Raw genomic sequence first — 12,768 nt, forward strand, 5'->3', positions numbered from 1 at the left:
GCCGTAGCTTGGAACTGTGTGTGCGTTCACATCTGTGCTTTATCTCCAGTTATTTTGGTAGGTTATTTTTTCGGTCTGGGAAGGCTCAAAACTTTTTCCCATATAAATTAATGGCAATTACTTCTTCCCTTTATGCCTTTTCGGCTTATGAAAGGTCTTATAGGAATGCTCTACCTTCACATAGCGGGGAAAACCTGTAACAGAATTAGAGCAAAAGAAAAGTTAGCCCCTTGGCACGCATTGCACTTGGTTTTGACTTCTATTTTAAAATATCTAAGACTAAGGACATAAGTCAGACGAAGCTCCCTTGATCTCTCTCCTCAGCATTCCCAGGGCCAAAGAAGGGCGTATGGAAGTGGGCCCACTTGACCACAGGAAGCCAGCTCTGGAGGCACAGGGAGCCCATTTTATGGCTAGTTGCCATCACCTGCACACACCCCGCTCTCTAGCAGGCTCCGGCGTCGCTGGAGATTAACATCGCTAATCAGATGTTAATTGAATGCACAGGAAAAGGAAATAAATTCGTCTTCTGAAAGGGCAGCTGGAAAGGGGTTCGACTGTTCAAGTTCGGATTTACATTCCAAAGCAGTCCCAAGGCCAAACACACTCCAGCCTGAGCAGAAGGAAAACCCCTCTCCTCTTCCCAGCATCGCTGGAAAACACAGCTCCCAAGAGGGAGGGTTTGGAACCGAGAGCTTGGCGGCGCCCTGTGGTCCCTCAGGAAATAGGGGCGAGACAAAGGACGCCGGCTCCTGGGAGGTCCCTAAATTCGAAGCCAATCCCTCTTCCTAGCCACTACCTGCAGCTTTAAACGGCAAGAGACACACCTCCCCTCCCGAATCTCTGGGGCGAGGGCGGGGGTGGGGGGCAAATATTTCTTTCTAGTTACTCCATTCAGACTGTGCTTAAATATTTATTTTGTGGGTGTCAGACACTGACCTAAGCGTTTTACGTCCTTCATTCTCAATCCTGAGATTTGTATTATTAATCCTATATTTCCTTGTCTACGAAGAGGACCCAGAGGCGCAGAGGAGAGCAGCAACTTGCCCGTAGGCGGCGCGATCAGAGCCTGGGTCTCTAATTCCCAGGCGGCGGCTCCGGGGCAGCCCGGCTTGGTGGGGACGAGAAGGCCACCTGGGTCCAGAGCGCCGCCTCGCGTCTCCCCTGGAGCGGGGAGCACCGCCTCCGCGCCCGTCCCGCGGGGCGCGTGGCAGGTGCGCGCGCGCCCCAGGTCCCCGCCCCGTGTCCCCCTGCCCCGGTGCCCCACCCGGTGCCCTGCCGCGGCCAGGCAGGCACTCAGCCTGGGCCGGAGCCCGGGAAGCGCTCGGGCGAAGAGGAGGAGCCAGGGGCCCGAGCGGGTGGAGCCGGGAGCCCGAGATCGGTGGAGTCAGATTTCCTGGGCCCGGCTCTCTGCGGCTACCATGGCGTTTGCGAAGAGTCACCGGGATCCCTATGCGACCTCCGTGGGCCACCTCATAGGTAAGGAGGCACGGAGGGAGATGCCTGGGTAGGCTTTGGGGAGCGGGGGGTCCCTTCCTGCTGGACTCCATTCTCGCCTGCGGAGGACAGAGTTGGTCCAAGTTTGAGGAAAGTCGCTCCCCTCCCCCTGCAACTTTCCCAGGGCGCTTGCATTCCACCCGGCCTCGGAGGCGTTTCCTTAAGCCACTCTTTCTAGAACCCCCTTCTCAAAATCCCCCTCCCTTTTGATCTCCTGGGGAGTGGACCGAACAGGTGCACCACGCACGGGATTCAGGAGTGGAGCGTTTGGGTCTCTACAAGGAGAAAGCGTAAACTTTTTGGCCAGGGGAAGGCTATTCATAAAATGCGTTCACTCGAAGGCGCAGTATTGTTCTGTCCACTTTACAGAGGGGGGAAAGAAGGTTCAAGGCGGTTAAGAAGTGATGTGACCTCACTGTGACAGGCAGGTCTCTCCAAACCATTTTTCTCTGGGGCCAAGCCCTTACAACCTGAGTTGCTTTTTCTTTAAACAAAGAGAATGAAAATGCTCGGCACTGGAGTGAGGAAGGAGGGGAGCAGATGAGCGATCTGGGGTCACAGGAGGCCTCTCGAGGCCGCTAGGGACCGCGCGGGTATCTGCCCAACTCATTTCTCTCTCCTGTGGTTCTACCCTGAATACTGTCCTCGGCAGCAGAGGCCAGTGACTGGACTGTTTTCCCAGTGCTAGCTCGCTCCTCCGTTTTCTCCCCGTGCCTGCCTGCCTGCCTTGGGAACCGGGTGTGGCACTAGTGCCTGTGGATACCAAGCAAAGAATGATAATATCTGGAACTTAGTGGGGTTGAGGAAATCGTGAGAACCTGGGAGTTATAGTGGGAGGCTGAGATTTGGAAAGTTTTGGCTGCAGCTCAATTAACTTCTGTGTGACATGGAACTCTCCACTTAACCTGAGCCTTAGTTCCCATACCCTTATAAAACAGTGAGAGTAACAGCCCTTTGACGCCAGGGTCCTTTCTAGTGTTGCTGGCTACATCCCTATTGAATATCAAAATGAGCTCTGAGCAGAAATGGATTCAGACTGCATCTTAGTAGGCTGCTTAATTCTTTAACGCAGTAAACATTTACAAACCCCCAGCTGTATGCCTGGACCTGGGTGAGGCCAAGGTAACACTTGGCCTGAACCCTCAGGGAACACAATCTTGTAGGGAAGATGGACACAGTTTTGTAGTAAACATAATAGGGTATCTTTACAATGCAAGAAAAATACACAACACCCAAAATTTCTGAAAAGGGAGAAATTAACTCTGTCATGGCTTTTGAAGGGTGAATAGGAGTTTTCTAGGAAGATGGGTAGGTGAGAGGAACAGCAAGGAATCTGGCAGAAGGGACAACAGTATGTGCCTAAACACACTAGGTTGGTTAGCTTTGTCCATTGAATGCCAAATTCAAATAGCTTCTTTTCTAGATGGGAAGCAGGCTGAGCTTTGGGGTTCCCCCAACCAAACCCTTATTCTTTCATCCCCTTCATTATCCTGTTTAATTTTCTCTTTGTTCCCCCGGGACCTCATGTTTTCATGCTGAGGGATCTGCTTTCTTGTAGTCCAGATGTTAAGCTCGTTCAGGTTGAGCTCTCTTTTACCCTCCCAGAGAGCATTTTGCATTCTTAAGGGAGCCATCTGGAGAGGGGAAAATATCTGATTGTTTAGTAATGGGGTTCCAGGCCCAGGAGCATTCAAGTTGGCCTGGTGTAGCTTTGGTTGGTACAGGTGCTGCTTAAGGACACAATTTCAGTAGTTCTGATCATTTCCTCAATACTCCCTCCAAGGAGAATAAATGATTTTTAAAAACAAACCAAAACTGACATCAAACAACTTAGGTTTGAATACTAGTTCTGCCTTGTACCAGCTGTGTAGCCTTGGCTAACTTTCTCAAGCTCTCTGAACTTCTTTTTCTTCATCTCTAACAGTGGGTTCAGTGAGATTGCATAAGAAAATACTCAGCACAGTGCATTTCACCTTGCACGTGGCTGCCCGGGAGGTGAGTACCTGTCCTTTGAAAGGCAGGCGGACGGAGATTTAGGGGGCCTCGCCTGGCCCTGCCGCCAGGTGTCATGCCTGCAGTGTTTGTTAATAGGTCACCCATTACTGTTGCAACAGCAGCACCCTGAACTGGGTGCTCACTGAGTCCTGAGTTACTGGGAGTTGCTCAGAAAAAAGTCTCTTGGCCTTTTGGTGATAGAAACTTGACAGGACTTGCTGGTGAACCGCGGGCAGATTGTTTCAGGAAGACCAGACATTTCTTACTTTGTTGTAGCTCAGACTCAACACAACAGCTCTTTCTTTGTAGAAAAGGCTACATTTGCTGGAGTTCAGACTGAAGATTGGGGCCAGTTCATGCACATCTGTGACATAATTAACACTGCCCACGATGGGTGAGTACAGCGTGTGGTTCATGCCCTTTGCCTCTGATAAGATGCATCAGAATTACAGTGCATTTTCCCCTGCAAACTCTTTGGTTTTCTTGTTGAAAGAGTGTTTTCTGTACCCCTTAGGCACCTGCTGCCTTTTGAAGGCATGGTGTGGTTCAAATATTAGAACAGCTGCTTGTTTCAGCATGTGGAATATTTGAGAAGCCATTATAATTTTTCTCCTCCTTGCCTTTTCCTTACTAGTTTCAAGTTTTGTCTCTGTGAGGCTCAGATTCCTTGTTATTTTGAGAGAGACTGTTCTTTAGATGTTCCCTCTGTTCTGATTGCCAGTATTTTATGTTACTGTAACTGAGAAATATTATCAAGAAGCTAGTGGACTCCTGGTGGTGACCTGTCCCTGGGCAATGGTCATTACTAACTAGGAAATAATCGACCAATCTTTTTTTCTCTCCCTGTCACAAGACAGTTTTTCTTTCAAGTGCCAATTCACCCTTGTTCTTGCTGTATTCTTTTTTTTTTTTTTTTGGTGAGGAAGATTTGCCCTGAGCTAACATCTGTTGCCAATCTTCCTCTTCTTGCTTGAGGAAGATCGTTGCTGAGCCAGCATCCGTGCCAGTCTTCCTCTGTTTTGTATGTGGGCTACCTCTACAGCTTGGCTTGATTAGTGGTGTGTGGGTCCACACCCAGGATCCTCACCTGTGAACCCTGGGCCACTGAAGTGGAGTACGCAAACTCAGCCACTGTGCCACTGGCCCCACATACTGTATTCTTAAATGATATCCTAACGTTTATTATACTTTTTAAATTTTAGAGAATTGAAGTTTTTAAAAAGAAATCATTAAGAAGGCCAACTATTTTGTGAATTTAGTCTGAATTACAGGTTGTTATAAGCGATACCATTCTGTTAATTTTCCTATGCATATTAAAGTGATAACTGATAGCATAAGAAATTTAGTTTATGTTGATGAAGAAAACGTTACACTTAATTGTTGACTATATCGATGAAAAAGGCTTATGGTTAGTACTTTAAAGTGTTTATGGTGTTTTCCCTATAATCTTGTTTACCATATTTGGGTCCTCTGTGAATCTTTTCTTCACTGATAATACTAATTTCTTCACTGATAGTACAAAAAGGGAATCTCAAAGTAAAATTATTTTTCCTTTTAAAACAGCATTTTTATTCTTTTAAACTTTTCCAAGAGTTTAATCTTAGATTTTTTATAGAATTTTTTAGAAATATGGGTAATATAATATTTTATAATAGTTACAATTTTATGAAAGCATATGTAATACTGTATAATTATATTATCATATAATAGAAATTCTGTCCACACAAACATAACAAACAAAATTGGAAGATAATATGTACAAAGGATTTCTTTTTTTTTCAGTTTTGAGAAGTGACATACAGCACTGTGTAAGTGTAAAGTGTACAGCATAATGACGACATACATATATTACAAAATGATTACCAAGTACATTTAGTTAAGATCCGTCACTGCATATAGTTACAAAAAAATTTTTTTGTGATGAGAACTTTTAGGATCTATTCTCTTAGCATCTTTCAAATATACTATGCAGCGTGTTAAGTGTGGTCATCATTTGTACGTTACATCCCTGTGACTTATTTATGTTGTAACTGGAAGTCTGTACCTTTTGACCATCTCAAAGTAAATTTTGACCCTCTGCTTATACACAGTTCTTCCTTTTGTAACGTAAAATTGTAGCATATCAGGAATTGACCTAGTTAGTCATAATTCCTCCTACATCCTTTTGCCTATAGGCTGCTCAGGAAATACTAATAGTCTTAATTAAAATGGGTAACCTTCATTGTTTTGAAAATTGCATTTCCTATAAACTGGTTCTGTACATTGATAGAAAGAGATGGATATGAGTACATTTTACGTGTAGTGCTTTCTAGGTAATGCTCTTATGTAACTATCTTATTTGATTCTCACAAGGGGGAGGGTGGTGGTGTCTGCTGAGATATATGAGGAAACAGGCATGAGAAGTTATATGATCTGCCCAGGGTCACACAGCAGAACCAAGGCCTCGATCTTCTCCTTAGACGTTCCTCTTTCCACAGTGCATATTGCTTTTCAGAGACTACTTGTTTTCAGTGACGCCTAAGTTGATGATTTCCCTGTATTTATTGCTGTAGGCCAAAAGATGCAGTAAAAGCTTTGAAGAAAAGGATTTCCAAAAACTACAATCATAAAGAAATCCAGCTTACCTTGTCAGTAAGTACCTTAATGTTATAATTAAGAGACGGGGATTTCCCAAGCTATAGTGACATTTTTAGTTTTGGGTAAAAAAAATATATAGATGTAAATATCCTGAGATAATTAATAGGTTAGCAAAAAGTTATTTACAGTGTGAATTAAAACTGTTTATTGAGAATTGCTGAATCGAGAATTTTGTTAATTGTAATAACATTTAATCTTGTGGGAAGAGAGTGTTTCTGGGAAATCAGTTTTCCCAGGTCAGGAGATGGAAACCGGTCATTAAAAACTTATAGATACTGAGCCGATCGAGAAGCGTGTGTGTGTGTTACACATCGGGAGAACTGAAGTCTTGAAAGATGCCTCCCCATTAGCTTTCCCCCTCACTTGAACTTGTGGAATTCTGAGATGCCGGCAGCTCGTTAAGTTTCAACCAAGTTCTTCTGCTTGGTATTATTTGGAGAGTGTTCTTTGTTGATTTAAGCAATTCTTTTATGCGCCATATTGTCTGTGATTTGGGTGTGGACACTCGTTTGACTTGTTCCCATTTTCCCCCCATCCTTGGCCATATGAGCTCTTCAGTCACTTTGGTGAGTTGCCCTTTCTCCTTTGCTATGTTTTGCGAGCCCTGCGTGCTGCCTGAGAGTGAGCTGTGTGGCTTTCTAATTTCTTCTGCATGCTTTGTTTCCTCAGCCCAGCCCCAGGCCATGCATGGTTATGGCACCATTCAGCCAGGTCACACTGCTCTTGGGGACTTTGGCAGTTTTTCTCAAGAAGGCTATGGGGCAGAGGTGAGGGCAGCTCTCGTCTTCTAGATTCTTGGGGAAGAAAATTTATCACCTCTTGCTTCCTTCCAGAGTAACTGAGAAGAATTGAATTGAACAGTCTCGATGATGCTATCACTGAAGAAACCCTTCAAGTTGGCATCTGAATCGAAACTATTTTTAGAGGCATTTTCCTCCTTCACCTTCTTTTGACCTCTTCCCTGTCCTTTACTCATAGCAGCCACCTCAGGGAGGTCACAGAATGGAGGGAACTTCAGTAGAAGTATCACGACAAAGGGTCCCTGATGGAAATAAACCTTTGCCTGGAGCCTGATTGATGCTCTTGACAGCTCTGTGAAGTAGTTGTGTTATTAACTCTATTTCACAGATAAAGAAACTGAGACTGAGTGAGGTTGTGATTTTTTTTCCCCCCACAAGATTTGAGTGGCATAGGCAAGATTTCAACCTGGTCCTCGGATTCTAAACGCCATGCCCTTGCCCGGTACTCCCTTGCTTCTCAGAATAAATCAAGCCCCTTGAAAGAATGGGCTACTGTTTTTCATTTATGTCTTCAACTCCTTGGTATGTGCTGCAAGACCCAGTACATCAGTGTATCAGGTGTCGACTGAATTAATGACTGAGTGTCCTTCAGCCCCATCCTACTCTCCTAGTATCCAGGAAGACTCAAAGGCTAATGGAATGTACTGTAGAGTTGGGGTAGAAAGATATGTGGCTATGCCCTACAGTGAGGTGGATATAGGATCCACTAGCCTTCCCAAGGCTGCTGGAGGTTAGGAGAATCGACTGAGGAAGATAAAGGCAGACAATGAATTTCCGCCACCTTCTGTATTTCAGCCTGTGGTATCTCACCTTCTTACAGTTGTTTATTCTATATAATGGGTTTGTCTCTTTCTCTGTTGTACGCAGCCCTCTTGACATTTCTGTGGTTGCATCTCATCCATATCTTCATATCTTCCTTCATCATGGTTCCTTCCTTCTGAGGATGAACCAGGACCTTGAGGAAGCTGGGTTATTCCAGAGTGTTGTGTCTTCTGGCCCTTCATTGCTCTTTGGGTTCCCACTCTTTCTTCCCTCCAGGTAGTCTGAGCTCTCAAGACTTACTACCAGCTAGCTGCCTGTTCCCATGACCTGTTCCACCTCATAACTGTACATCCTCCGCCTTGTGATTTCCGCAGCAGTATGTGAGAACAAGCGCACCTAAAACCTGGGCCAGGATAAAGTTGAGAGTCACAGGTTGGGGGTCAGACTAGCCCCTCCTTGTTAGGGTCAGAGTTCATTAAGGTACCTACTTCTTGGATTTTCTTTAAATAGGGCTTTGACTCCTGATTAGCTTCATGCAGATGTCCCCAAGTTGTCTATTCAGTGGCCTGCTCACCTCACCTCAGACAACTCCATTATGGAGATATGTTTAAGGCCTCAGAACTGACTTTAATATTAACTTAAGCCAGATTTAATTATGACGGAAATTAGTCACAGAAAGAATCATCCAATGTCTGTCAAAGGCAATTATATGTTTACCAATAAACTCTTTAGAAATGAATCCCCACATAGGACATTTCCATTTTATCACTATGAAGTGATGAGAGCCTGTCAAAGTTAATTATCAATATTCTTTTTTATTTTTTTTTTTTTGAGGAAGATTAGCCCTGAGCTAACTACTGCCAATCCTCCTCTTTTTGCTGAGGAAGACTGGCCCTGAGCTAACATCTGTGCCCATCTTCCTCTACTTTATACGTGGGACGCCTACCACAGCATGGCTTGCCAAGCAGTGCCATGTCTGCACCCGGGATCCGAACCGGCGAACACCAGGCCGCCGAAGTAGAACGTGTGCACTTAACTGCAATACCACCGGGCCGGCCCCATCAATATTCTTTGTATTATCTGTCGTTTGGGTTCCCCGTGGACTTGTTAGCCTTGATTAGGCCTTTGATGGGATGCGACTAGACTGTGATTTCCTACCATCAGTTGGTGAAGCAGTTCTGTCAAGAAGCCAGTGGTTTTGTTTTGTTTTATAAAAAGCATTTTGTAACCAGGCTTTATAACTCTTAGCCAGAGGCTAGCCTTGTCTTGAATGAGTGAATTGTGATAACTCTCAGCAAGATGATATTATTGTCAAATGGAAAGTGGTTGAACAGATTCCTGGGAATCAGTTAATTAACAGGCCTTTGTGGAGCACCCCCTAGGTGGTGAGATATGGGGCCTTGAGATTTAGAATAAAAGGCATTTGTTTCTCTAGGAGCCTGTTGTCCAGTGAGCTCATCCCCTAGGGTGGCCTTCCCTTGGTGTGGTCTTCTGCTCTGGGTGACCCCAAAGCCTGGTTTACCATGCTTGGCTTTAGACATTTATTGTGAGAACTAAAACTACCAAGTAGCTCTTTCTCTTCCAGCCATTCTGAAAAGAATACTTATACAGCTAATCAACATATTCTCCGCAACAGGAGTTATCCGTGGAAGAGATGATCAAAATAGTTACCATTTACTAAGGTCCTGCTGTGTGTCAAGCTCTTTATATACTTTAGATTCACTTAAGCCTTATAAGAAGTCTCTAGAGGGAGGTATTATGCCCATTTTGCAGATGAGGATACTGAGGCTTGGTGAGGATAAGTGACTTGCCCAGCCAAGCACAATAGGAGATGGGTGGAGCCTGAAGTCGTCACACTCTTAGTCTGTCTTGGTCCTCTGACTCCTAGGTTGTCTGTCCTGCCTCAGGTTAAGGTTCCTTGGTTGTCCTCCTTGGTTGTCTTGGTGTCCTCAACACATACATTGCAGCAACACCCAATTTCAAAATGTATAAAAGCAATGTATTTAATTTTTCCCATTTGCCACAACAGGTTTTATTGCTTATCTGAGTGGGCTGGGGTGAAAGAGGGACTGGTGACGTAATGGAAGAGGTGATATAGAAGTCCTTAGTCCTGACAATCTAGATTACAATGGGAAAACACAAAGGGCATGATGTGTGATCTCTAGATGTTAACATGTTAGCGTTTCATGTTGACGCTTTGATTTTGTGCAGGTAACCTCCTGGGACTGTTACCCATGACCATAAAATCTTGGTGCTCCAAAGATAAAAATCGGTTTGTGGCATAGTTAGCAAGAAATTCCCCATTCATTTAGGGAAAATGAGGCTTGGAGGCTAGATATCTTGTGTAAGACTGCGTAACCAGTTGGATGAAGTATTTCTATAAATTCCCTTTGAACTAAAGGCACTTTTCCTCTCAACGTTTCACCAGAAAAACTCATCATAATAACATATCAAGCAAAAAGTCATTTGTTATTCAACTTTTCAGCTTGTCTTTCTCTAGACAACTTGCGTTAAAATAGATTCCTCTTAGTAGATTTTGGATTTTGTTTTTAGTTTCCTTTGCCTTAAAGGTCGTCCCTGTGCTTCACAGAGCCGCATGTGCTCAGCATCTGTATTTTCTGATCGCCTTCTTAGCCACATTGTCCTTAAAACTGCAGCTTTCATTCCTCATCCCTTCTTCTTTTTGTATTGCCGTTAAAGTGACATAATACAGAGCATGGCGTGAAGTCAATTTTCAGGGCTGCTTTCCTGCAAAGATGATTATACCTGTCCGGTTGTTTTATGGTTTCTGTGACCTCTCTAAACCGAGGTTGAAGCATAGAAACTACAGATTTAATTTTGTTTTTAGCTCCCTTTTAGAAATCCACTCTCTGCAATTCTTCACTACCAGCTCATTCCTTCTCAGCCTGACTTCTGCTCATGTTGCTTTATTGAAAATGCTTTTTCAAGGTGACTAATGACCCCACTAGTCAACACACCTAGCTGAGTTTTTCTCAATCCATATTCTTAATTGTTTGACACACCCTCCTCCCAGAAACTCTGCCCTCTTTCAACTTTGCCAATATTACGTTCTTTTTATTTTATGCATCAAGTTCTCTTGCTGCGGGGCCGGCCCGGTGGCACAGCGGTTAAGTTCGCATGTTCCGCTTCGGCGGCCAGGAGTTCGCCAGTTCGGATCCCAGGTGCAGATATGGCACTGCTTGTCAAACCATGCTGTGGCAGGCATCCCACATATAAAGTAGAGGCAGATGGGCACGGATGTTAGCTCAGGGCCAGTCTTCCTCAGCAAAAAGAGGAGGATTGGCAGCAGATGTTAGCTCAGGGCTGATCTTCCTCAAAAAAAAAAAAAATTATATTGTTGCTCTTCAGTTGCCTTTATTGAGTGTTCTTGCAGCCTGTGTGATAGGGGACCCCCATTGCTTCAGCGATTCCTCTTCTCTGCTCATCCGAGGCAGCCTGAATTTCGTACTTTTGGCCTAACTCTCTTCTGGACTGTAGCTGTGCATGTGCAGCTGTCGGCTAAACATATCTGCTCGAGTGTCCCCCCGTCTTTTGTCTTGGTCGTGTTAGGCTGCTAAAACAAAATTATAGCCTGACGGGCTTAAACAATAGACATTTATTTCTCACAGTTCTGGGGCTATAAAGTCTAAGATCAAAGTGCCAGCAGATCCAGTGTCTGGCGAGGGCCCACTTTCTGGCTTGTGGATGACCATCTTCTCATTGTATCGTCACATGGCCCAGAGAGATCATCTCTCTCATCCCTTTGTATAAGGGCACTGATCTCATTCATGAGGGCTCCACTCTCATGACCTAATTATCTCCCAAAGGTCCCACCTCCCAATACCATTACATTAGGGTTTAGGGGTGTCAATGTATGAATTTGGGAGGGACGAAAACATTCAGTCCATAGCACTTTTAAACTCAAAAATCTAAACTTCAACCCATCATTTTTGCCCTAGGCCAAATCATTCCACCCCATCCACTTCCAAATTTCCATCGAAGGTGCCATCAGTCATGCAGAATGACAGCTAGTTAAATTTCGATCATCTTCTTTCAACAAGCATCCAGTTGTTGAGAGTTCCTCCTTCATGATTCTCTCATATCTTTCCCTTCCTTGCCCCACATCATCCTAGTGTAGGCCTTTCTGCCTCAGGCCTGCACTAGTGGGTCCCTACTGGATTTCTCCATCATTCTAGGTTCTTTTGCCATCCATTTCCCTTTGTAGTGTGTTGCTTGAAAACCTTTCCAGAGCATTACTTTGCACACATTAACCTTTCTCTCAAGTTCAGGATAGATGGTGATGGTATGATGGTGACAAACTAACAAGAACCCTCAGTGGCTTCTTAGTGCCTTCAAGATAACGTTCAAACTCTACACTGCCACACAAATTTCTCTACAGTCTAGAAGATGCCCCTCAGACTTTTCCATCCTACCTCCCCCACATCCCCAGTTTGCCTACGTAAAGAATCCTCTACAAACCAGAGTACTTATTTTCCTCGTCACATCTCAAACACTTTGTCAGCCGTATATGTGTGTTTAATACCATCTACCTGTCTAAAATGTTGTTCTACTCTCACTCATACTTTTCTTAATTTTCAAAGCCCAGCTTAAGACCAGCCCTTTCCAAAAGACTTAAGACCACCTGGTCCTAAATGATCACATCTGTCTATAAAGGTCTATTGCTAAGGTGACTGTGTAATTTATCATCCAGACCAGGACATTTTTGACAGTGAAAGGGGGTGTCATCATTGATAAGGCCAGGCCAACTGAAGTAGAGCAGGACTTCTCTGGAAAAGCTGGGTCATTTGTTTTGTTTGCACTTCCCACTGAGCCCTTGGCACTTATTATCTTGTATTCTTATTAATGCTCTTTAACTATGTCCTGACTCCCCAACGAGTCCATCCTCTAAGCAGTGATATGACGCCTTGTACTTCCTCACATTCCTAGAACCTAACTTTTTGCCACATATTTTGGTAGATACTAAATTCTGTTTGTTAATTAGAATACTGCAGGAGATCATTACTTAGCAATTTCTACCTTATATTTAGTAGGGGGTTTTGCCAGAGAGAGACAATGT

At 44.3% G+C, this 12,768-nt stretch overlaps 1 protein-coding gene across 3 annotated transcripts in view; it reads left to right on the forward strand.

Annotated features, from left to right (window-relative positions):
- Positions 1–809: 809 nt before the first annotated feature.
- Positions 810–12,768, forward strand: part of TOM1L1 (target of myb1 like 1 membrane trafficking protein) — a 62,308-nt gene continuing 50,349 nt past the window's right edge. For all 3 annotated transcript variants that reach the window (XR_002811525.2, XR_011422997.1, XM_001500172.7), the window contains exons 1-3: positions 810–1,479; positions 3,802–3,886; positions 6,045–6,123. Coding sequence is in view for 1 of the 3 variants with exons in the window: in XM_001500172.7 (XP_001500222.3) it covers positions 1,422–1,479; positions 3,802–3,886; positions 6,045–6,123 (222 nt within the window). In the remaining 2 variants the exon portion in view is untranslated. The remainder of the gene's footprint in view (positions 1,480–3,801; positions 3,887–6,044; positions 6,124–12,768) is intronic.

This window comes from Equus caballus, chromosome 11, assembly GCF_041296265.1.
Source record: "Equus caballus isolate H_3958 breed thoroughbred chromosome 11, TB-T2T, whole genome shotgun sequence".
In the NCBI taxonomy this organism is placed as follows: domain Eukaryota; kingdom Metazoa; phylum Chordata; class Mammalia; order Perissodactyla; family Equidae; genus Equus; species Equus caballus.